The sequence below is a fragment of the Heliangelus exortis genome, chromosome 1, assembly GCF_036169615.1.
Source record: "Heliangelus exortis chromosome 1, bHelExo1.hap1, whole genome shotgun sequence".
NCBI classification, from domain to species: Eukaryota; Metazoa; Chordata; class Aves; order Apodiformes; family Trochilidae; genus Heliangelus; species Heliangelus exortis.
Window position 1 is genome coordinate 160,593,944 of NC_092422.1, and position 25,901 is coordinate 160,619,844.

General features: G+C 37.3%; 1 protein-coding gene across 6 annotated transcripts in view; it reads left to right on the forward strand.

The window, feature by feature from the left end:
- Nucleotides 1-898: 898 nt before the first annotated feature.
- The window catches only part of CCDC91 (coiled-coil domain containing 91), a 107,728-nt gene continuing 82,725 nt past the window's right edge, over nt 899-25,901 (forward strand). Inside the window, exons 1-4 of one of the 6 annotated variants that reach the window (XM_071733396.1) lie at nt 899-922; nt 16,612-16,654; nt 16,762-16,840; nt 23,850-24,004. In XM_071733396.1, the coding sequence (XP_071589497.1) occupies nt 16,625-16,654; nt 16,762-16,840; nt 23,850-24,004 (264 nt within the window). In that variant the 5' untranslated portion in view covers nt 899-922; nt 16,612-16,624. The other 5 variants (XM_071733395.1, XM_071733398.1, XM_071733393.1 and 2 more) reach the window with 5 other exon arrangements.

Consider the following 25,901-nt stretch of genomic DNA (forward strand, 5'->3'; position numbering starts at 1 on the left):
TTAAGATTAATAAGGAATATTTAAAAGGTTCCCTTAAGAAGATTTTTCCCCTGCACACCCAAGAAGAAACTCTACCAGCTAACAAACCTATATGGTGGTCTGTAACTGGGATAATACTGTAGTGGAAAACTAATGCAAGAGCCCTTAGAATTGCTACTTTTGTCTGCTGAAGATTAATGTTTCAGAAATGTCCATCAAACTTTCAACTTTTATGGTGATTTGTTGTTTTGTCTTCTTTAAATGTATGGCATAACTTGTAAAAAGGTGAATGTGTTATTTAGGGAAAAAACCACGTTCTCTTGCCATCTTTGGCAACACTGCAGTCAGGTGTAATGCTACACATAGCATGGAATGCGTACTGTTTCAGTGCCATAAGGCTAAATCTTTTTCATTCTGTCTTTTAATGCTCTTTTCATCAATAGATATTTATTCTATTAGATACCAAAAATGTTTTGTCCACATAATAGATTCAGTAGCAAAAATATCCAGTGAACTTTCCCCAGTTCATCACACTTTGCTATGTTATTTGTAACCCGGACGTTCCGCTTTAGTCTTTGCCACTTCACACAACGTCCTCTAAACACCCTACACCAACTGCTGAGAGAACCGCCCCTAAATCCTATCTTTTCCTTCTGACCAGGCCGGAAGGCGCTTTGATTTGTAATGTCCCATCATCTCTCGATTAATTTTCTGTGGTGAACGCGGAAGGGTGGCAGCCAGTGCTAACACAACATGCCACCGCTGCCTCAGGACAAAGCTTTGAGGCACCAAGCCTCAGGTCACCACGCAGACAGCAGGGCAACGACGTTTTGACTGTAGAACCAAAGGCCAAGAAGCAAAGACTCCATCCAGGGACGCGGGCTGCTCCGAGAACGGCGCCAGCCGGTGATTCCAGTGCCGTCGGGTTTCCGTGATCGGCCCGGTATGGAAGAATAAGGCGCCGGGATAGCCGGGGAGCCGTCCGAGGATGACAAGTTAGCCCCCAAAGGACCCATCAACGCCGGCGGCGCCCCTTGCCCCGCCGTTAGGCCCAGCGCGGCGGTTACGGCGGTTTAAGCGGTTGCGGCGGTTACCGCAGCACCGACCGCGCGCCGCCCCCTCCCGCCTCCGGCGGCCGATCCCGCGGCCCTCGCCGCCACCCAATCAGCGGCCGCCTCTCCCCAGCGCGCGCGTGCGGGGCTGGCGGCCACGTGACTCGCGGGCCGCCGAGGCGGGGGGAGGCGGGGGAGCCGCGGGCCGGGGCGTGGGGGGGAACCCGCGTTACATCCGCATCCGGGTGAGGCCGCGCGGGCCGGTGCGTGCGTGCGTGCGTGTCCGTCCGTGCGGCTCGCGCGCGCCGGGGGCGGTTTTTTGTCCCCGCGGCGGGCGGGGGGGACGCGGCCGTTGGTGGCGGCGGCGGCAGGCGGGGAGCGGCCGCGGGGTCTGTGAGAGGGGCGGCTGCGGGATGGGCTGAAGGGAAAGGGGTATCCGTCCCGCACTGCACCCCTCTCCTCCCCCGCCCTCCTCTTTAGAAGCCGAGCAGAGGGAGGCAGGCGCCGTTTCCCTCGGGTTCACCGCCCTTCCCAACCCGGGGTTGCGGGAAGTGGAGCTGGCCCGGTACCGGCGCCGGTAGAGCTTGGGTGCTGCAGGTGATTGTCTCTGCGAGGCCTGCCTTCATCAACTTGACTCCTCCTCCGGTGCTGCCCCCTGGTTCTGGCCCGACCTGTGTCACGGCCACGGCCCACTAGTGTTGATATCCGTGAGCTCTGGTGCCTGGTTTTAGTGATGTGCGACAAAAGGAGATTTAAAAATTAGTTTAGAGGAGCAATAGGAGGAGCCTTGCTTCTCTGCACCAGAAACTTGATACTCTTGTCAACAGGAAGGAGAACCTTGTGAGTAGTTCTCTAGCCCAGAGGTTTGGACATCTTGGCTATGACTTCTCTGCCTCTCCATTTCTAGGGCCAAACTGTGCGTGGCCAATTTCTTAAGCATTGTCTGGAATCTTAAGTAGTGGGGAAGTACTTGGTCTGATGTCAGGAGTGCCTATGTGCCTCACGTCTGTTGCTATAGATGGAGTTTGGTGTTGAAGTATGAGTATCTGTATGCATCTCCAGGCATCTGAAAGATTTCCTGTAAATCTGGTCTTTAAAAATTTAGGGTTTGAGACTTCTCATTGATACAGTAGGGTTAACTGTGTCCTCTTGATAGCTTAGCACCTGAGTTTAACATTTTGCTGGGATACTCCCTTGATGAATTCTCTGCAGCTGCGGTTCTCCTCAGGAGACTGTAATTTATCTTATAGGCAAATTTCCTTTCCTGGGTTAGCAATTGCTTTTGCCTGTTAGCTACACACTGTGAATGCATTTCTTGCCATCTTACCACATCATTTTAGTGGAGCTTTGGATAGTTCTTGTCAGAGTGCTTGAACACCTGTTTCTGTAGCCTTGTTTAATTGTCTTTGTTCTTAATGCTTTCTGGCTCTTTTGCTTTCTCCTATCTGCATGCATTTGTTAGACTTTGTTCCAAGTGCCTTTATATCCATGGCTTGAATGTCTAACTAACTGTTGGTGCTGCTGTTCTAGTGCTTCACTGTTTTTTTTCCTTTGGGATGTCAGTTTCTCAGTCCCTAATACAGGCAAAAAGACTGATGACCATTTTCAGAGTTTTCAGGCAGACAACATCCCTCAAAAAGTGTGATTTAGGTGATGCCTGGATGCTTGATGAATCATGGATAATCCCAGAGCCTTTTCCAGAACCTCTTAAAGAGATTCTTGAGAATCTGGAGCAAATTTATTTTGTACTGTTTTTGAAAGGAAGATGATTAAATACAGGAGACTAGGAGAGTGACTGTGTGCCTCGGCATGTCTTTGTAGATAGTTTCACTGATAATCTGCTGTTAGTCTGGGACATCACAGCCTCTGTATGCTGATTCCTTCTGCCTTAAGCTGAGATGGTATTTTACTGTAGCTCATCTGGGGAGACAGATTTTGGACACAGCAAGGCAGTGGATGTTAAAGTAGAGCCTGTCACCTTTGAATGTGTTGTTATTCAAATCTTTATTCTGACTATTGTAAGAAAGCTTAAAGCTTCCTTCTGGTTTAATTCTACCTAGAGATAGGAAATGATTGAAAACTGAGTGTACGTGGTGACTTATTCACATACAAGGATTTTGAAGCATACTGATCAGCTGGTGCCTCAGTAGACCTCTCTGTGCAGTTTTAAGTACTTTTGTGTTTAATTACAGGCTACTTGATTGTTTCCTGTCTGTCTTTGAACACCATGGACCAGCTCCTCCACATTTCATTCCAAATGACATGTTGCCAGAGCTTGGTGATGAATATATGTTGTCTAGACAATGCCAGCTGTTTAAGTGGTATCAGGCTGAGGTTCAGAGTGATTTGTAGGTGCCAAAATACAATTATGCTATAATGAATATCTCTGGTCCAGAGGAACAATTGGATTGCAGTCTTAAGGGCAATAACTATCATTCTCCAAATGTTTACAGAACTGCTAAGACTACATCTAAGTATGGTGTATATCTGAGCAGCTGGCTTGATTTATTCTGGTTTACTGAAAATGAACTTCCAGGAAAGCTTGCACTACTAAATGGAAAAAAGATTGTGGTACTGGGGAAACAAGCTTTTTGTGATTCTTTAATTGTAAAGTTCACAGTGCCTTCGTGACCATGTTCATTTGAGTCCATTCAGGTTCACAGTGTGGTTGGTTTGGTTTACAGTGGTCTGATATGCTTGTGTGTTTTGTAATCTGCTATCATCCATTTAGACAGTTTTTGACACCTGAATGCCCTTACAAGAAAGTTCTGCTTGTTGAAAACTAATTTGATCATAATAATGATGGAAAAAACAATCTTGACACTTCCTCAGCTATGGTTTTTTTTCAGATTTATTGTCTTGTGGGGGGCTTTTTCTCTAGCACACCAAGAGGTTTCAGGTTGCATTTATTACAAATTTAAGTCCTACAGACTAAACCTACCTTTATGTGTACTGTAAATTTTAGATTATCTGTAAAGTGTTGCAAGGTGACTTTCTGACACTGTATTTTAACATCTATACTTCACTATATTACCTTGATATTTTTAAGAAGAATACATTAGAAATTCAAGACAAGGTTTTTTTTTTTCCATATTGGTTACCTCAGACTTCTAAAAACTTAAGATTTAGATGGAAATGAGCCTTATTTGTGTGAGTAAAAGTAAATACCGTAGATTTTAAAGCTTGGTTTAGCTTTTCAGGTAAAGCTTGTTACAACCTTACTCTTCCTCTATCCCTTTGTTTTATTTAAGCAGTGGTGCTGCTCTCTAGACCTGAGTTTCCAGAAGTGGTGCTATTTTTACAGAGTGATTAAGTAATTTGTAACCTTTTGATGTAGAATAAAATGGTGTATAGGCTTTCTTAACATACAGTATGTTTAGTATTCTTTCTTCCTGAAGAGTTTAGGATTGACCAATGTGAATATTTTTGGTTTTATGACATAGCAGGCTTTTTTCCTTTACATTGTTCAGTTAACAGGTTTATTTTTGGAGTGAATGAAATCAATTCTGGGAGTTCCATCTACTCTTTTGATGAAGCCAAGACTTTAAAATGTAAATTCCATTATAGGGTATGGTTGGAGAAGCAGAGTTATGCACCCATAAGTTTCTTATAAGCAATCACAGATGACTTTTTGAATTAAAAGAAAGTGTATTAAATTTACATACTTCACATATACTTGTTTGTTAAGGTCATGATGGATATTCCTAAAGAGATTTTTAGGGATGGCATTTTTAAAGAACTCCTCAGCAGTTTTTCAGCATCTGGTTGTGGCATCTGTCTGCCTTTGTGTACATGAGGTTTATTTTTTCTCTTTCATCACATGTTTACAGATACTGTCCAGTAAACTTTTCAAGCCTTTGAAACAGAGCTAGAGGAATGGACATAATATTTGTAAAGGTATTTTGTATCCTCAGAAGAAAAAATGTTTCTAGTGCCTGTGCAATGCCTATATAAGAGAAGCAGGTTTTTGCTGTTTGTGATTAGGTGTCTAAAATTCGGGTTTTTTTACATCTTTCAGAGAAGAATCTGAAAATAGCTTTAGTTTAAGTTGCTTTTTTCAGTCAATATAAAATGTCTTCTGTTACATTTGCACAATGTTCTAAGCTTTTGTTTTAAGAAAATCAGGCATGTCCAAACTATAGTGTTAACTTTGTGAAAGAAAATCCTAAAATCTCAGGCAGTTTATGGAACATTGGCTTTAAAAACCTCCACTTACTGAAAATGGTACAGGACTAAATTCTGATTTTTAAGGTTCCCACTAACAATTCTGGTAATTGTTTTAGAAAGTAAATTTTTTACCTATTCAGTACTTCTCTTGATCAAGGAGTCAAATTAGAATGCTTGAGCTAATTTTTGTGTATCTCCATACCTGATAAGAGATTGCATAATCTGCTTGCATACATTTGTTTAAATACTGTATTTATAGCAGTTTCCTGATGGTTTGTGCAAGGCACTGTCATTTTCTTTGGTTCATTAATGTGTGTCTGTGCTAGGTTAGGCAGCAGATTGTTGTGTCATTAGGCTGATGTTAAACCTGGACAGAGGTCATCAGGGAGCATCACTGCTGCAGCTACAACTTTTTTCTCATGCTTCCTCGTTAGAGAAGTTTGTCCAACTTTTCCATTTTTAGTTCTGTGTATTGAGGCTGAATATGTGGGTGATATTTTTTCGGACTGATGGCTTCTGCAATAAAGGAAGAGGTTAAAAGAGTCGATATGCTTCTAATTGTGGTTCTGTCTGTAAGTAGGAGCTGTGAGGAACAATTGAAGCAATGTTACTGTGTATCGTGCTTTACCATCTACTTCCTGCAGGTGTGTGATCACAGTCCATTGAAAGGCAGCTGAGTGCCATGACTTGCCACAATAAGTATAGATGATATTAAAAGATACTGTTATTACGAAAATGTTGATTATTGAGTTTGGTCTGTTTGAAAACAGTCATCCAGTACCTTGAAAAGGTTCTGTTAGTTACAGTGCCTAGATTCTAAACACTGTAGATTCTGAAGTTCTGTTAGCTTATAGATAAATACACTCAATAACTGCTAAATACACCAAATAATGTACAAAATAGTTACAAGTTCATTCCTTAACTCCTCAAGGTTTTTGAGTAAGATGCACGTAGGTAAAACTATCTGATATTCTGTGTACAGCTGCCAGAATTTTGCCTTGTAGCTCTCTACAGTTAAATTTTTCCCCATTAAATACTTTGCCAGAACACACTGATTTAATTTCTCTTGAATGAGGCTTGAGGGAAAGAATGGAAATCAATTACTTTGAATTTGGTTTGGCATATTATGTTAAATAACTATTCACTATTCACTTAAATACCTTTTGTTTATCAGAGAACACAGGTAACTGATTTTAATTTTTTCTTAAATTTCTGAGTAAAGGAGACCTACAGTCAATTTATTTGCATTAGGCTTACTCTTTTTTCAAAACTTGAACAACACTTTCCTGTGTTACAGTTCTTGAGTTTGGTGTGTGTGTGTGTGTGTGTGTGTATAGAGAGAAATAACCTGGAAATCCTGTCTCTGAGGATTGGAATTTTGGGTAGTTTTAGATGGAAAATAAAATATTTTAGCACACACTTGCCAGTTAAGCTTTTAAAAGGACTTTCCATGGGGTGTAGCTTCTGAAATAATGCAGAGCTTCTGAGGTGGTTTCTGTGTGATACACAAGCCACTGGCTTTTAGCTTAGAAGCTGCTGCAGTAAAAGTCACTATCTTGGCCTCATTGCCTATAGATTGAAGAAAAGTTGTATTTATCTTGAAATGCTGATTTTCAGTAAAGTCATATGGCCTCTGATATGTTCTGCTTTTGGGTTCTCAAATTTTTCTTATGCTTCTGTATGTTACATGGGAAACTCAACTCAAACTCAACTCAACAACTTTTTTTTTCCTGGACAAGTTCTTGTGCACTTGTGTAGCACTAATGATAGTAACATTGTAAAATGGCTGTGGAAAGGGTCTCAAATTGAATTAAAAAAGGCTTCTGTTTAAAAGTTACAGTCCACTTAAAATGATTCCTACAGAAATTTAATTACTGTATGATAAATGATAAAATGAGATATTAATCCTCTAGGTTCATCAGATTCATTAAAAGCTAAAAAATAGTTTCTGTTTTAGGATGTTTGTGAATACTTTTTTTTCTAGTTAATGAGTGCTGAAAAAGTGTATGATACAGCTGTCTATTGATCTGGGAGGTATCTGAGATTTGGTGTAGTTATCTTTGTAAATCATAAAATGGTTTGGGTTGGAAGTGACTTTAAAGATTATGGCAGGGATACCTCCCACTAGACCAGGCTGCTCAAAGTCCCATCCAGCCTGACCCTGACAGTTCTATGGAGGCAGGATCCATAACTTCCCTGGGCAACCTGTTCCCATTTCTCACCACCCTCACAGTAAAAAATTTCTTCCTAATATCTAACGTAAATCTTCCCCCTTCCAGTTTAAAGCCATTACCTCTTGTCTTGTCACAGCTTTAACCCCTTCTTCTGTTGGAGGCTCCAGAACTGGACACAGTACTTCAGGTGCGGTCTCATGAGAGTGGACTAGAGGGGGAAAATCACCTCCCTTGACCTGCTGGCCATGCTTCTTTTTGGCACAACCCAGGATACAGTTGGCTTTCTGGGCTGTAAATGCACGCTGCTGGCTCATACTGAGCTTCTCATCAACCAACACTCCTGAGTCCTTCTCCTCAAGGTTGTTCTCAATTCATTATCTGCCCAGTCTGCATTTGTGCTTGGAATTGCCCTGACCCATGTGCAGGACCTTGCATTTGGTCTTGTTGAATTTCATATGGTTTGCATGGGCCCACCTCTCAAGCCTGTCAGGTCCCTCAGGATGCCTCCCTCCCCATGATGTGTCAGCCTGCCACATAGCTTGATGACATTGGCACACTTGCTGAGGTTGCACCTAATCCCACTGTCCATGTCACTCACAAAGATGTTAAACAGCACTAGTCTCAGGTCTGATTCTGAGGAGTGCCACTCATCACTGGTCTTCATTTGAGCTGGTGACCACTGGTCTTTGAGTGTGACCATCCAGCCGTTTCCTTGTCCACTGAGTGCTCCATCCATAGGATCCGTATCTTTCCAATTTAGAGACCAGGATGTTGTGCAGGACAGTGTTGAGCACTTTGCACAAGTCCAGATAGATGTCCATCAGTGCTGTGATCACATCATAAAAGGCTACCAGATTTGTCAGGCATGATTTGCCCGTGGTGAAGCCATGCTTGTTGCCTCTAACCACCTCCAGATTTTCCATGTGCCTTAGCACAGCCTTCAGGAGGATCTGCTCTATGATCTTGCTGGGTACAGAGTTGAGACTGACTGGCCTGTCGTCCCCCAGGTTTTTGTTTTGAAAATGGGGATTGTGTTTTCCCTTTTCCAGTCATTGGGAACTTTAGCAGACTACGATGACTTTTCAAATATGACAGACCATGGCTTTGTAACTTCATCCACCAGTCCCCTCAGGACTTGTGGATGCATCTCTTCAGATCACATGGACTTGTGCACCTTCGGTTTTTTTAGATGGTCTGGAACCTGCTTTTCTGCAGGGTCCAGATCTTCCATCTCACAGTCATTTCCTTTGCCTTCTGCAACTTATGTGGTGTGGCAAGAGCACTTGCTGGTGAAGACCAAGGCAAAAAAGTCATTGACTACCTCAGCCTTTCCCATATCCTGCATGACCAGGCTTTCTGTTTCCTTCTGGAGTGGACCCACGTTCTCCCTTGTCTTCCTTTATTATTGTAGAGTAGGGACGATGGTTGGACTTGATGATCCCAAGGGTCTTTTCCAACCTGAAAGATTCTGTGTTTCCTTTTATCACTGATGTACCTGTAAAAGCTTTTCTTGTTGCCCAGCCAGACTTAATTCAGTCTGGGCTTTAGCATTCCTAAATATCTGATCCCTGGCTTCTCAGAGGGCTTCATTGTACTCCTCCCAGGCTACCTGTCCTTGCTTCCGTCCTCTGTAGACTTTCTTCTAAGATCTAAATGTGTCCAGGAGCTCCGTGCTCATCCATGCAGGTCTCCTGGCATTATTGTCTTCCTTCCTCTTTGCTGGGACACATTGCTCCTGGACTTGGACAAAGTGATGATTGATTAGGGACCAGATTTCTTGGATTCCTCTCCCCTCCAGGGTTTTGTCCCATGGTATCCTGTCAAAAAGATCCTAGATAAAAGTCTGTGAAGTCTCCTGAAGTCTAAGGTTCCTAACCTGTGTTTTGCCCTAAGGATACTGAATTCCACCAGTTCTGCAGTGTACCTGTCACTGCAGCCAAGGCTGCCCTTAAAGCTTCATGTTGTCCGCCATCCTATCCTTGCTGGTAAGAGCAAAATCCATCATAACACCTTTTTTTGCTGGTTCCTCTGCCACTGGGAAGGAATTGTCAGTACATTCCAGGGATTTCCTAAATTGCTGGTGCCTTGCTGTGTTTTCACAAATAGCAAGTGATGAGATTATCGAAATTCTCCCTGAGGTGTGAACTCAGGCTGGTCCTCTCTGTCTACAGACCTCCACTATATCTTCCTTTTAACCCTGACCCATAAGCTCTCAGTCAGCTCCTCATTCATCCCCAGGCAGAGCTCCATGGGCTCCATGGCTGTTGTAGAGTTCACCACCCCCTCCCTTCTCTTCTCCCCTGCTTGTCCTTCCTAAAGAACCATTCCCATGCTCCAGTTGTAGGAGTTATCCCATCACATCTCAGTGATGCTGATAACATTGTAGCCCTCCAGGCACTCCAATGTTTGCAGCTCCTCTTGTTTCTTCCCCTCGTTACCTGCATATTTACAGAGGCATTTAATCTCTGCTCCAATTGAAACTCCCTCACTGGCTGGGATTCCATTTTCCTGAATTTCAGGTGCTCTCCTGCTGGCTGTGATCCTTCTCCAGGCCCAGGTCATCTGTTACTGGCACTGAAAGTGGTAACAGTGGGGTGGATTGAGGATCCCTTTCTGTAGCATCTCTAGTTTAAAGCCCTCTTTACTGAATTGGCAAGCTACTCATTCTGTTTTATGACTAAATATATAGACTGTAAAATGATGAAAATTGGCATTTTGGTGATTCCTGATTTTCGCTGTCTCATGGGTCAGGGTATACAGTCCTTGAACAACTTTGTAGGGGTGATAGAGTCTGATTGTAAGATAAAAGAACAGTTGTTTAAGTAAAGAGGGGATATACTTGCACCTTAGGTGTTAGAGGTTATCAATCCCCTCATCTAACCACTTTCAACAACCGGCCTGCACAGACTTAAGTTTGAATGCTGGTATTTAGATGCTCTACTTCAAGATAAACAAAAAATGAATTACCAGCTTGCTTTTTTTTTTTTTTCCTGAGATAGCATCCACAGATAGCATCCACATCTCTCTGAATTAAAATATGCAAACTTTGATTTCATGCGATGTGCATGTGGCAACAGTTCATTGGCATGAATGTTATATGATATTGTTCAAAGTATATTTACTCATATTTCTCAAGATTTTGAAGCTGTTTGGCTTGTACTGTGAATAAAAATGACTTAACTCCTCCCCAGTTCCGTAAAACAACCCCAGCCAGAAACTGAGAACCTTAAAAATCCCACTTTCTAAAAGTAGAAAACTTATGTGAACCTCCAAGTTTATTTGGGCATTTCATTCTCTGGAATGATAAAGCTTGTATTTCTTTTTCTATACTGCAAAGGTCTTCCTCATGTTTACCTTCAGTTCTAGTCAGAACACTTATAGTTATCTCATAGAAAATTACAGGTTATCCAAGATTTATTAATGACTATTTCTTAATCGTTGAAGAACTTTGAGTATCTCTTGGCTTCTTCTTACATAGATAATTTTTTATATTTTTGACACAAAATCTTATTTTCTTATGGAAGTCTTGTGCTAAGTTTGTTATTTCCAAGTTAGTTTTTTTAAGGTAATATTTATTGTAAATACTAATGCAGACTAACTTTCAAAATTGCCCTAGATTTCCCTCTTGCTTTGTGTCCATATAGTCTGTAATCTTAACCCCAGTCCAGCTGTGTACTTTTCTTGCTAGATGATAAATACTGAAAATTTAATGCAGAGTTTAGGAGCTGTTAAAAGCTTTCACATTAAAAGCCAATGTAGAATACATCTTCTGTAACAAGACTGCAAACTCTGTTAATTTAGTAACAAACCACCAAGTGAATGTTAACCACAAGGATCATTCTCTCTTTGTATGAAAGTTTCCATTCAATTTTATTGTATAGTTAGCTACTTTAATAATAATAAAAAAAAAATCAGAAGTTTGCAGAAGTTTTTCACTGCAAAAAAGATACTGCTCTGATGCAGATTACAGAACTGGAAGTTCTAAAAATAAAACACTAAAAGGATTGAACTTTCATTTGATTTGAAAGATTGAAATCACTGCATCTTATTGGTTCATTCTTTTTGAAGAAAGATGAAAAATCGTGTGCATTTCAGCTCATGACTGCTACCATGAATTACTGCTATTTTATTTTATTTTTTGGTTGGTTGATTGTTTTTTTCTTGTTTGTTATAAATTTCATACTTATCTTGAACAGGCTTGTTGGAGCCTGCAGTTTTGGCCAAAGATTTATTTTTCAGTTATGTGGTCTATGATACATATGGTGAAGAACAGCTAATGAGCCTGTCTGAGATTAAGCATACTGAATTAGTTATTTAGAAAGCATAACCATGCAAGTAAACCAATACATGTTCACAGGTAGGGGTTATCCACCCACAATTTTCCAAACATATAAATGAAACAGCCCCACCCTCAGCCAACTCCACAGAAAAAAAAAAAAAAAAAAAAAGAGCAATATGCTCTAACTTGTTCCTTAAAAATGTATGAAATTCAACAAGTACATCAGCATCATACACAAAATTATTGAGCGGGTTATATATCATCTAGTTGAAAGTACCTGGCAAAATTAGATGCTTCTATTATTTTATTTATTACTGAGATAAATTTGTAATTGATTTATCAAATAATAGATTAGTACTTGATTAATTTGAGTTGTTAATAACCAGGTGTAGGCTTTTAAGTGAATGAAGAATGCTTCTTAATTCACTGTTTGGTCTCCACCATTTTTGCCTTTTGGATATGAAGAATGCCAGGATTTCTGGTGGTATTACAACATTCTTTCTCCTAAGAGTTGGAATGGGGAAGAGGGGCTTCTTTCCCATGTGACATATTTCTGTCTTATTACCTGTGTATGGCTCCTGTTCTTGTTTATAAAATCGTGCTTTTGGGATGTCTGCTGGGGAACTGCATTTCACAAAGTTCTCGGGACCTATGCTAAGCCTAATGGTCAGGCTGTGGTGACTGCATTTTGTGTAGGAAAGCTTGCAGGCATCTCAGGAATAGCTGTCTGTGCTTCAATACATTCATTATGTGTTGTCATCAGTCCCAGAGAAGGAAGTCTTGAGCAGCCTCATCTGAATGTGATGTTGACCTGTGTTGAGCTTGGATTAGATGACCTGCTGGTCTGAATTCTGACCTAAATTATTGTATGATTTGGTGGATACAAACTTGTTCATAGTATCTACTGAACAGGCAATGGTTTGAGTATTTGGGATCCATTAAAAGTTTCCTTCTCTTCACTGGAGTGTGACTGGAGAGCTTTTCAAGCCTTTTAGGACATGCCTTGAGAACAGTAATGTTTTGGAAATGGCCAGGGCTGGATGACCTACTGTGTATTTTCCAACTGTAATTTCTATGAATCTGTAATTTTGAGGTTGACTTCTTGTTGCCCAATTTTACAGTTACTTAAATCCAGTATCAGGCATATTTTAAGAGACCACATTTAGGCATGGTAAGACTGTGTGGGCTGTTTTGTCGTTTTATCTTATTTTTTAAATCCTTCTGAACACTGTCAGCACTTAATGTATTCTTTCCTATTCTGGTGCCACAAATAATGTTCCTAGTCTGTTAGGAAAGAACAGTCTGATTACCCATTCTGGAATACCTGCTTGATTAAAAAAGTCTGCTCCCCAAATTGTTTCAATTCTGTGTGAGGTGTTTGGCTAGTTCTGTTGTTTCTTTATGCCAGAAATGCATTTCCATCACTAGAATAAGGGCTGGAACTGAGTATGTGTCTCATTTTCAGCTTTGTTATCAGTTTATAACATTATTCAAACATTATTTAGAGCTAACTGCACATGCACTTTTGAGAGCTATGAAAGACTCCTTGCTAAAAATAGGCTTGATTGATTTTTTTTCTGAACAGTTCTTGAAATATATGGAGTCTTCCTCTTTGCACAAAGCATGCTTTTCCTTTTATGCAAAAGGAAACATCTTTCTGAAAAGACATCTAGTAAGAGCCCTTGCACTAACACTCTGAATGAAAACTACACTTTTGAGTTTTTGAAGTGCCCTGTGTCAGCATCCCTCAGAAATTAATCCATTTTCCTATCCTCCTTTGCTGCCTGCTTACTTGTGATACATGGTAACTTCGCCAGTTTCATTTTGAATTTTTTTCAGAACTTTTTTTTTGCAAAGCATGTAAACAAATGAGGATTTCTTTTTGGCAGACTAGAAACTTAATTTTGAAAACAGGTGTGTGTACATGTATGAATATATATTATACATACACAAATAGCACACAGTGCTTCCCAGCTAGTTGAGAAACACTTAGCCTAGAATTCCTGTGGGATCTCCAAAGAACTGGAAATTGGAGGATTAGCAGTTAGGCGTGAAAAAAAACATTGATACTACTGAGACTAGCTTGGAGTCTGTTTCTCATTTATTCCATTTAAATGATGTGTGGAATAATTCATAGATTAATCATGCTGTTGCAGCCGTGAAATGTCTGTTAAAATTCGTGGAGTAAGGTAATCTTAGGTCAAAATAGTCTTGTGATCGTTAGCAGACTTATGAAAACTGTATATATGTAATAACAAAGATGATGGATTCAGTAACAGGTTGTTCGCCATTTTCTCTTCTGCCCTACATCCTTTTTCTCTATTAAAAATACTTCTGTTTTATGTATTCGTAAGTTCTTATAGACTTTCTCATATGGGTTATGCCTTCCTGGAAGTCCTCACTAGTATTTAACACACATTTTTCCTACAGAGGCTTCTTTCCTGTACTGCCTTATGCCAGTGCTGAATTAGGTGACAAATGAAAGTAGTTAATCACTTCTTAGAATATTATTTTTCAGGTTTTCTAGATACTTTTGTTTGCCTTTCATTTATTTTTTTAAAGCCTCTCCATTTTTGCTTGCCTTTCCAACGTTGCTGTAATTCCTGTTGCACTCCTCTGTTTTCCAGTGTGTCTTTTAAAAAAAGAGTAGTGAATATGAAATGTATTTCCAGATGAGACATAACCAGTTTTGAGATGATGGGAATAAAGCCTCTTGCTCTTTAAGGAAAATTTATTGTGGTCCTTTGAAGTAATTAGTATTCACTGTGGTCCTTTGAAGTAGCTTGGATAGGGCCTGTAGGACCTGATGATGTGATAGTATATAAACAAAGTATCTATTTGCCTTTCTAAAGACTTTCCCTAACTGACTGCTATGATTGCTACTTGTAGGGTACATTTTGCAGTGCCTGTATAAATTACCTGTTTGTTTTGGATGGTTTTTAGTAGTAGGCAGTGTGAATACATTGATGTTCTCAGTTGTTTGTGCATTTCTGTCTGCTTCAGCAGTGTTCTCTGGACAGCTTCTGTTGCTGTCATTTGTGTGCTCATGTCTTATTTTTTTGAGTTACCTATATTAAAATATATTTTTTTAATTCAGTTACACACACAAATATACTTTAAAGGAATGTATGAATGTCTGACCAGTTAAGGTTAATATTGATGGGAAAAATATCCAACTACCTTCTTTCTCTCTTAAAAAAATTAAACAGCACAAACCAAACCCAGTTCCTTACAATCCCCAAAATATATTTATTTATTATAGCCCATGTGAATGTTGGATAATAACCTTCTTTAATTTAACCAAATCTGTTTATACTGTGGTAGTGGTGATTTAAAGTAAGTTGATTAATAAGAACCTGGAAATTAGTTTTTTAAACTTCAGAAGACGTGGTTTGAATTGAATTCTCTCAGTAGTAATTGTCAGCAGTGGATATATACTTTGGAGATTTCCTCCAAACTATTTCAATTCTTTTGTTTCTGAGCATGTGCATAGGTTGGTTTTTTTGTTGTTTTGTTTGGGGTTTTTTTGTCACCCTTCATTCATGCATCAGAATGGTATCTGGTTTTAAAAATATCCATAGAACCTTTTTTTTTGCACAGTTGTGTGTATATTCAGTTTGTTTCATTAGCTAAGTAACTTATCCTGCATTTTTGTAGAAGGAACTGCAATTTAACTATAAATATATCAAAATGCCACAGAATTCAGGGCTACAACTCAAAAATGCTGATCAGTTTGTAAAATCTCAATCAGCCCCTCCATGAAACCTAGGGAAGGACCTCTGTGGTAGCAGAAAAATTTCCAGAAATTTACCACAGTCTTCTTCTAAGTTGCAGTTTGTGTTGATGTTGCCAGACAGCTAAGAAGAGATGGGAAAAGCAGAAAATGTTTTTGGATGTAATCACTGTGCTGATTTGGAAAAGCAGCTTAACAATGGAAAATATTCTTTTAGTTGTAAATCATAAACACAAAACTACAGAGTGCGTAGTAGATTGCACATGCATTTAATTTTACTATTACATTACTAATGAAGTAGATTCTTCATTTTGGAATCTGATGGTCAGAAAACTACCTCCCGGAATATATACATATATATATGTGTGTGTGTGTGTGTGTGTGTGTGTGTGTGTGTGTGTAAATGTGTATGCACATATGTATTTCTCTCACTCTCCAGACTAACTTGCTGCTTTTTTTCATTACCATTTTTTTAGGTACTAGAGATTTGACTGCTATACTTGAGGGTAATGGTTACAGCTTTAAAATACCATTTTTCTGTTTTCTTGTCTTGGCAAGGTTTTTCTGCATCCTTGTTTTTAAAAGATGTTTAATAAAACTAATGGGCAGTGCTTGTCTTTTCTCTTGAAGGTATTCAAGTTCCATCATAAAATACACATTTTTTTTCATTTTTCTGGATGAATGAAGAAGTGCTTCTTAAGAGAGATCTTGAGGTTTTAGCCCTTGCATCCTCTGTGTGAAAAAATTCTTCTTTAGGTACCTTGATCTTTTGTAGAAATGTAAATTAGGAAGACCTTGAGTAACCTGTGGAGGTGTGTACTTGGCTGGAGACTGAATATTCTTATTTAAGTGAGAAGGTGATGAGGCTATGAAGAGCACATAGGTAGTGCTTGTATCCAAGTAAAGGTCTCTGGTCATCTGTTGTGTAACCAGAGTGCAAATAGTAATTTTGTCTTTTGAGTCCTAGTTGATCATAAAATCAGCACATTTTTCTTAGGAGACTGGCCAATAAAATATACCCATTTACTTGCAGTCTGGAGCATTGTATTTCTTCACACTGCAGGGCTTTTAGGGTTTGAGCACAGTTCATTCTAACTGAGTCTGTCTTTTTAACATTAAAGCTGTAAGTTTGGTTTTACAAAGTTTTTTTTGTTTTTTATAAGCAAAGTAGATCACAATTTAGTTGTGTTTTTCTGTTTTGAATTCAATATCTCTTCTGTATTGTAGTGTCAATTGGAAGATGGATGACGATGACTTTGGAGGATTTGAGGTATGTTATTTGGATTAATTAATTTTGAAATTTAGCTATTTTCAACTGTTTATAGAAATTTATAGCATTTTTTAAAATACATGGAAGATTTTTTTTTGTGTTTCTAGGCAGCAGAGAGTTATGACTGTGGAAATGGTGGAAAGCAGACTACATCCCCTGCTATTGCATGGGCAGCATTTCCTACAGGTATTGATAAAATTGCTATAAAATTACTAATAATAAGTTAGTGTCCTTGTGTATTCACTGTAAATATTAATAACCAGAAGGGTATATATGCACAATAAAAGAATAGGCAGCAATTAAAACCTAGCATAAGAGTTTTCCTGAGTAATTATTTTGGGTAGCTTCACTTCTCAAAGTTAAACTTTCTTGAGGAATGAAAGAAAAATACATTTTTTTCAGTTCAAAGGCTGACTGATGTATCTTGGGAAGAAGAAACACAGCTTCTTTACTCAGAGCTTGTTCTTACTTCTTGAGTACAGAAGATCTGTTACAAAAGATGGGAAATCATACAATAAGTGTACTTAAAATAGGACTTGAATATGTTGCATCCTTCATTAGATTTCATTGACTGTGGTAAAGTCTTTTAGTTGCTTTGAATGAGGAAGGAATGATCTTTTTTTACTTAAGCAGTTTTTAAAGTTAGAAAATACATTACACTTTTTTTTGATCTCAAGCAAAATCTGAAACATTGTGGAGCTACTTTATTAATTTGTATAAATGCCTGGTGACTGGATTTTAAGAAATTAATAAAAGCTCATTGGTAGTGGATAAATGTAAAGTCTCAGTAGAACTAAAAGATTAGGGAGCTGTTAATAGTTGGCATTTGGTTTGTTGTGGGGATTTAGTCTAGATTTCATTGCTTTCACAGAAAGAAATAATTTTAGTAGCATTAAGGGAAAAAACAGCCCATATTTTATTCTTTGATCAGAAGCTAAAAATTTGTCTGATATTTTATTGTACTGTATAAATTATGTAAAGTTACTGTAGTTCTAAAAATAAGATAGGGATTTGTTACAAGAGCTCTCAATAAATCACATTCATCAGATCTTTTTTTTGTTTGCTGTTTCATTTCTGGCAGTACTGGCTTTCATCCACTAGAGAAAATTAGTTCTACTTGTCACTGAAATAAAAAAAAAACAACTTAAACCAATAGACAAGGAAACTGTATTTTCCAAAATAACTTTGTTACTGATCTTGTAATTTTAACTGTTGTTAAAAAGTACAGCTTAAATTAAGTAGCCAGTTTTAATGTGTTTAATTAAATTGCATGCCATATGTCCATGTCATGAAACCCATTTTTAATCTGATAAGGTGTGTAGAATTTAAATGATTTGTCAGCAACACTAAAGGTTTTTAATGATTTGTAAGTGAAACAGAAGTCTTAGGTTTTAGCAAGGTATTTTAAGATAAAGTTTTTAGTAAGAGAAATAGCTGAATTGTCTGCCCAATATTATTTATATGTTAGTTGTTCTTGTCTTATTTTGCTGAAAAATATAAAATTCAAATGTATTATGGTGCTACTGAGATTATTCTGATAAATTTGGAGTGTGATAGCATTATATACACCCATGATTTAGTGGGCTTTATGGAGGAGGAGTATGTTCCTTATCAATTTCCTGCATATCCAATGTTTGTAATATATTTTAGTTTTAAAACTAAATAGTGAAGTCTGCTGCAGTATTTCTCCATATGCAAGAAGAAATCAAAAATTATTTCTAAGGTTCCGTTATTGGTTGCAGTGAGCAATTTTGCCCTTGAAATTTGCATTGTTCTTCTTTACTATATTTTTCAACGCTGATTTCACTTGTTCAATAGATTTACAGTGTAATTTAATTTTTATTGATATGTGCAAATAGTCCTTTCTATGTGGTACTTAAAATCAGAAAATAATTATTATTTGTGGCTGCTCCTTCAGAGAGGGAGATGAAAAGAATTTGTGCAGCAGGTATACCATTTTGTCTCCTTTCACCCAGACAATTCCAAGAGAGCATGAAATCCTTTCTCTTGGGCTTCTGTAGCAGTTTCACCCAGTAGTAAAACAAATGGTTTATTCAATATGGTAAAAGTGAGAAAGAATATATTTATTTTTCCACTCTTATGACTGCAAGTTTGAATTAGATTCCATCATAATGGGTGCTGTGTAAGATTGGAAACAGAAGGGCTGGTCTGAAAACTTAAGCTCTATGAGAAGGTACACATTAAGAGGTAATGTAAAAGAGTGAAATAAAAAAATAACATGCACTTGTGCAGTCATTTTACTTAGGTGTCCTTTGGCACTACTGTTTGGAAAGTCCAAAGCTTCACCTTTTGTATTGAGTCTGTTCCTTCTGACTCTTTAACTGAAGTAAAAACAAGAAGTCCTTCTTATTTAGTGTCTTTATGTATGTGATGGATTTCCCTTTTTCTTTGCAGCCTTAATATGGGGAAGTATTAAAAGAACCAGTACTGTATGTGAAATGTCTGGGCTTTGAAAAAATGTGAGGGAACTACTCAAACATTAGTGCTTTTCTTGGGCTGAATTTGGTAAATGTGTTCCTGAAGTTGAAGATGAAAACCTATTAAAGAAATCAAAACAGTTCTAAGAACACTGTTGGAGTACTAAAGTTTATGTGTAAGCTTCAGACTTAAATACAGTTCAGAAAAGAAAATTGAACTTTTTAAGAAATATAAAATAAAATATTCTAGTTCCTTACAGTTGCCAAAGTGCAGTAATGTTGACTGAAAATTTTGACAATTTTCTAGAAACCAGTTTCTTTAAAAACAAAAGGAAAAAATAGTAATTGAATACTGAAATATTTGTATCTGAGATTTAATTAAATGATTGCAGTGTTGTAAACTTTTGCTACCTATATATAAGTTTTACCTAAATAAGGAGTTAGGAAATAAAATTTGTATTTTTCTGTAGCCTTAGATTTAAGATAGTGGAATTGTATTTGTAGTTACTTACTTTCTAGAAGAAAATATTATTTTTGAAAAACAAAATTTTGGGAGGTGCTTTCTGTTGTGAACTGTAAGAAATTATCTTGAAAACATAATAGAGTGTTTTTCTTTGTATGTTGATGTATCACTGTGAGCTGGTACATGTAGAGAAGCAGCCAAATGTTTCTTGGTGATAGAAAGACATTCACATTTTTTGAGATCAACAGAGAAATTGCTGTCAAATTCAGCATTTTGTAGACGTTTACATGTCGATAGTAATTTTGGAATTAACACTGACTTAGTTTTACTTAATTTTGAAGTTATGTTCACCAACAGATAAAGAAATAAACTTCCTTATGGTGAATTGCTGATCTGCACATACAAATTGTATTTGTAATTCAAAATGTTGGTTTTGGAATGGGAAGATTGTTAAGGAAACTACTAAAACATCTTACAGCTTTGCAGAATGCTGTGTGTGCCGTCTGAGGCTTATATTTGTTTCGGGCATATTGGGTGTCAGGTCTTATCTATTAATGTATCCCTCTGACTTTCTTTAAGCAAATCATCCCTTTCTAATAGCTGTCCAATACACTGGGCTAATAGCAGTGTAAGTACAGAAAAACAGTGTATTTTTTATTAAATTTATTAATTGTTGCATTTTTTTTCTTCAGAAAAAAGGATAATTTTTTAACGGACTGTTCTTTCATTAATAAAGCTGTTTGGCACTGACAATAGTAGGTTAATTTTTTTTGGGTGTTTGTTGCTTATGTAAAATATGTTTGCCATATTCTGTCATGAGCTAGTTTTCTGTGTATTGGCAAAAGTAAATTTGTTGATCGATTTAAATACAGCACTTTTCAGTTTATTTTTCCCTGAGCTGCTTTTTCAGCATTCTGCAGGCTGTAGATCCCTGTGTTCTAGCTCTGGTATTACAATTGATAGACATTCTCTTCGACAAAAAATTGCTTGCTGTATCATACAGCTGTGCTTCAGCAACCTTGTTTGGGGCTGGGGTTTAAGCAGATAACTGAAATTTTGATACATAAAACCAGTCCTAACCTTTATCAGACTGTTACTATTAAGTGAAAAGTGTTAAGATACACAGTTCTCAGTCTATACAGCATTAAAGTTTCATTGCTTTGTATCCTTGAAGACACGGGCAGTCAAGGATAGACAGTTTAGTTTTTGCTTCTTGGGTGTTTTATTTTTAACACCTGAAATATACATGTAGAGAAAACATCCCACAAGTAGTTTGTATGTCAAAGAATTATTATGTCATATTTTCCTCAGAGTTCTGTTGATAGATAAGCTCTTAATTGCTGGGTATAAGTAACATCCATTAAGTAGATGTTACGGTTTTTTTTCGTTGGCGTATTTCGTATCTAATATCTTCATTCTGAAGCTCAAAAGTATGCATACAGCTCAAATGGAATACTGATTTAACAGTTTATTTTCATCCGCTTGGTTTTGTTTTCAGAATTTCTGATCCCCTACTGATTTTAATTGTCTGAGCTTCATTACTAGATTAAAGATAGAGAATATTTTATATGTGAGCAAGATGGCTTCTGTTAAGCTGCGTGGTTTTGTCAGTTCTTGCATATAAACTTATGGTAGCGTATTCCTAATACTGGGAAGTTATGTGCTCAGAAATTACAAGTTTTTTTAAAAAAATAAATTTCTGGCAATAAAGTATCAGCATCTTATTTCATCCTTCTTTTCATGTACATGTAAATGAGTACATGCTTTTCTTTATAGTACTGCAGATTTGACCAATGAATAGTACCGGTTTTATCTGGAAATACATCAGGACTGACTCTTGGTTTGGTTACTGAAGAAGTTAGATAAGACTCATTGCATCAGGATAGGATACAGTGGAAGAATGTTTTGTCATTAACAGAATGGCTGTGTGTCATAGGAGGTGGTACAGTGGTTGAAGAGGAGAGGATCTGTAAAGTTGTGGTGAAAAGGCAATGTCCTTACTAGATGTCCTTCAATTTTATTTCAGACCAGTGTTAGCCTAACATCCATTAACTGTTGCAGTCCAGTCAGTTAGATTTATCAGAGGTACTTTGTTCTTTCAGGGGTTCTGAAACAGTTACATTAGGATAACCAGGGCATGGTAAGCGGGAATGATTGAGGGGTTGTCTTCATAAGCGAATTTTGAGCTGAACTAATATGCTAATGCAATTTCAGCAGTATATACGCAAAAGGAAATAATTAACAGAGCTTGAATTACAGACATAGCACATGTAATTCTAGGAATGTTTAATTTATGAATCTTTAACATTGAAAAAATTAAAAAAAATGTTTTCTTAAAAAAGATGTTTGAATGATACCTTGGAGTGTAGCCACCTTTTCTTGTCTTCTGCAAGATCGTGTATTTAGTTGAACAATTTTAAACCACAGTGTTCAGAGGTGGTTGCCAGTTGTTGCTCCTCATTTCCTAAGCTATATTTTGGTAACTTTAGAGGAAAGGTTTTTGTTTCTCTCTTTTTTTTCTTCCCCCTCCAAATTCTATGCATTCTTTACTGTAACTGGAATCACTGAAAGCTAGATTTGATTGTAGAAGGTTCCACAAAAATCTGTATTATCTGAAACACAAAGTCCTACATCTAGTATTGGATACCCCAGAATATGTGAATACCTTAAGCTTTAATCTCTGTGAGGCTCCATTTCTCATCTGTAGCCAGACTTAGTTTCTGTTTTTACTTTTGTGATAAAATGTTTATATCTGAACTCCGTCTATACTGTGGTGATTATTGACAAAGGATGAATGTGAACACCACAAGGATCTGTGTCATGCAGTATTTTTCCTCTTGAGTTGATAGTTTTAGTAAGAGAAACAGATTGTCTGCTCAGTCAGAATTGCCTGGTGTACAGTATTTAGTTGATTTTCCATCTGTTGGAAATTTATTTCAAACTGAAATTCAGGCTATTAAATGATAGCATAAACCAGAAAATTTATTGTATTTTTAGAACCAAAAAGGTCATCTTGTCTGTCATCTTGCTGTCATTTGAACTAACAGTAGATAAGGGTTATAGGAAGCTACCTTTGTATGCAGACATTTAGAAGGGGGGAGAGGTTTCACAGATATCTTATGGTGCATAAAGGAGGTCTACAAGAACCATTTCCAGTTCTGGAGCAGAGTTTACTTTGCTTTTAAAGATGGTGTTATGTCCAATCCTTCGTTTTGTCCTGGTTACCTAAATTTGTTCCTGTTCTGTTTCCTGAACTGTCCTCCAGGCTTTTCATTCAAGTTTCCATGCATGGCTGTTTTTGTTTCTCCCTCTTCACATGTATCCAAATCTCCTATAGCTGCAATTACCATCCCGATATTTTTCTGTCTTGTGGTCTTTTTGTGTTAACCTGAATTCCAGAACTGGCAGATAAAGATGATGGAACACAGGACGCCTCAATTCAAGAATTAATGTGTCCCTTTTGAATGCCTTTAGGCCACTGCATGCACTTGTCTGTGCTTTATATCCACACTTGTATAGTATTAGTGATATTGAGAGACTGAGCTTTTTACATTTTTACAAGATTTGTAACAATAATACGAGCTGCTTTTTCTAAAATAATTGGATATACTTCTTTCTACTTTTCTTTTTATTTAGTTTATGTGTGAATCTTTCAGAGGAGTGCTTGTGTTTCTTGTATGCTGGACTGATAATGATGATCCACTCTTCAGGATTTTTATGGCATTACTGGAAATTCATATGGAAGATCTCACTTCAGTATTAACTACACTCAAGTATTAGCTAGGGTGCTATTTACTTTATCTTTTGATACCTTATAAAAAGTAAAAATGCTTTTAGCTAGCCTCTTGGTAAGCTGTTTGTATTTGTCTTTTAAGATAGTTGAAGATTTTTTGCTTCTGAAATTTATAAAACAGGAAATTGTAAGTATGGTTTTAAAGTGAACTGATTAAAGGTGATGCTGAAGCTGAAAGTTTACATGTATGGGAAGAGACAAAAGTTAAAACTTCTACTTTTGATGATAGTTGTCTTGTAAAACCTCTTTTTAAGTTATAAGTTTAAATGTAGTGTGACTATAAAATTTTCAGTGTCCTTAAGTTGACAGTACTGAAAAGTAGAGGAACTTTGGAATTATTTTTCAGTGCAATTAGGTTTTAAGAGGTACACAGACTTATATTAATATGACTGTACTTGCTAGTGTGACTGACTTTGCTAGGCTTATATTTCAGAAATAATTTAATTTTTGACTGCTTACTCATATTGTGTGTCTATTTTCTGGTTTTATTTCCTTCATTAGTATCTGAAGTCCATAAATCTCCTGATCTTCTGGAGCACTCTGTGCCTTCTTCTTGCCTGGTTTCTTCTGAGTCATTCAGTTTACCTAGTGATAGTGTGGCAACAGCTGTTCAAACAGCCAACAATGCTATAAATCCATCTTCTCCTGAAGTACAGGTAACATGACCACTTTTTCAGTATGGGAATTTAATGTATTAAATATCTTAGAATTGTGTCTTTTATGTGTAAGTTTAGATTGAATTGCTTTTTTTTAAGAGCAAAAGGCCCTTGGATTTCTGTGATGCAGACTTCGTAAAATAATTTAAAAATTATGTTAAAAAATAAGTCCTATAACTGGGAGACACCATACTGCTCTGCTACAGACTGCAGGAGAGATAAGTGTGTTAAAGAGTTATTAAAAGCATACTGATAGTGCTAGGCACAAAAGTAGGAAGCAAAAGGAATGTTCTCTAAAAATTTGTTAGTGCTAAAGCTGTAAAGATGACAGCTGAACCTATTTCTTTTAAATTTTATTTTATTTTTTGATCTGACAGTCCTAGTTGTCTGATCTTTATCTCTTTGGGGCTGCAATACTGTTGAGAACTGAGCTTCTTTTTTTTGGGTTAAAACAATTAGGTGAATGAGGGAGGTATATAAAATTTCTGCCTTGAGATTAGCACAGAAATGCTCAATTGCTATGTACAAGAATGAAATAGATTTACCCTCTCAAGTGAATTTTCATTGACATAGATTACAGAGCCACCACCTATTCGAACAGTTTTATTGATGGTAAAGGTCCTGGTTTCAGGATGCACAGTAGTATATACTTTAAAGTGTTCTTGTCTTTCTCTGAACCAATCAATAGTTCGTGTAAGTTTGCATCCCTCTTATATTCAGCTCTTGGTTTATTTTTCTTCAGGGTAGCCTGATCAAGTCCAAGGCTACTTATTGTGAAAGCTGGATTTCATAGTTATGGTAGATTTGCCAATCTCACCATATAAAAACATTTTTCTAGAGCTATTTAAACAACTTATACAAAACACTTGTTTTGATTAAATTGTCTCTTACTGGTTTTCCTTTGAGCAGCATCTCTATGTTCACATTTCCATAAAGACTGTGGGTAGTACAGTTCTGATAGTACAGTCTTAAATAATGAATTAGTTAATGGTTTATATTCCCAGCCTGATGTTCTGGGGAAAGCCTATAAAAAGGGAGGAAGAGGTGTGCCCAGATGCAAATGATACTGAAGAATTTTTCTTAGAAATCCAGAAGTTACAGATTTTTTTTATTGAGAGGGGGGAGTGTTTTCTTTTTTTGACTTGGCATTGACTGATGCCAGACAGAGTTGTTTTCTGTGTTCAAAACCCTTCATCTCCCTTTCTGACAATGTTTTGATAAGTAGATTTATGTTACTGGCAGAATGATCAAAATGTGCTTTTCTTCAGATGCAACAGATCTTACCCTTTTCTATTTTTCTAACAGTAAAATGTGAATAACCTGCATCTTTTCTTGTTTGAGCAAGACCAGTAACTTTAGTTTGTGTGTTCATTGGACAAAGCACTTTGGATATTCCAGACTACTAAGTCTTAGGTGTATTTTTTGAAAATAACATGTCATTTGCTTAGGTATCTTACTAAGAAATAGACTTTTTTACTTCTGAATACGAGTGTGTGAAAATTCTAGTTGTAGGCCATGTTTCAGTCTTTCTCATCTTGTTTCTGTCAGCTGATAGACCCACGGTTCCATAAACTCTCTTTTTAATGTAGGAAATAATACAAACTAAAATACAACATTAGCAAGTGTTACTAGAGGCAGAAAGGGAGTTGAGAGGAAATCCTGTACCATGATTTTGAAGTGGAGATCAAACTTTGCGCTTCTGGGAAAAACTAAAGGAAAACAATGGGCATAAAGCTATAATAATATCCTTACACCTGTTAGAGGAGGATATTAGAACTTTATTCTTCTAGAATTTCATCTTCAGAACCTCTTGAGGTTTCATGTTAAAAAAACTTCAACATTTCAGGTTTTCCAACATCACGGTTTTTGTCAATGCCAGACTCTAATCTTGAGTAGG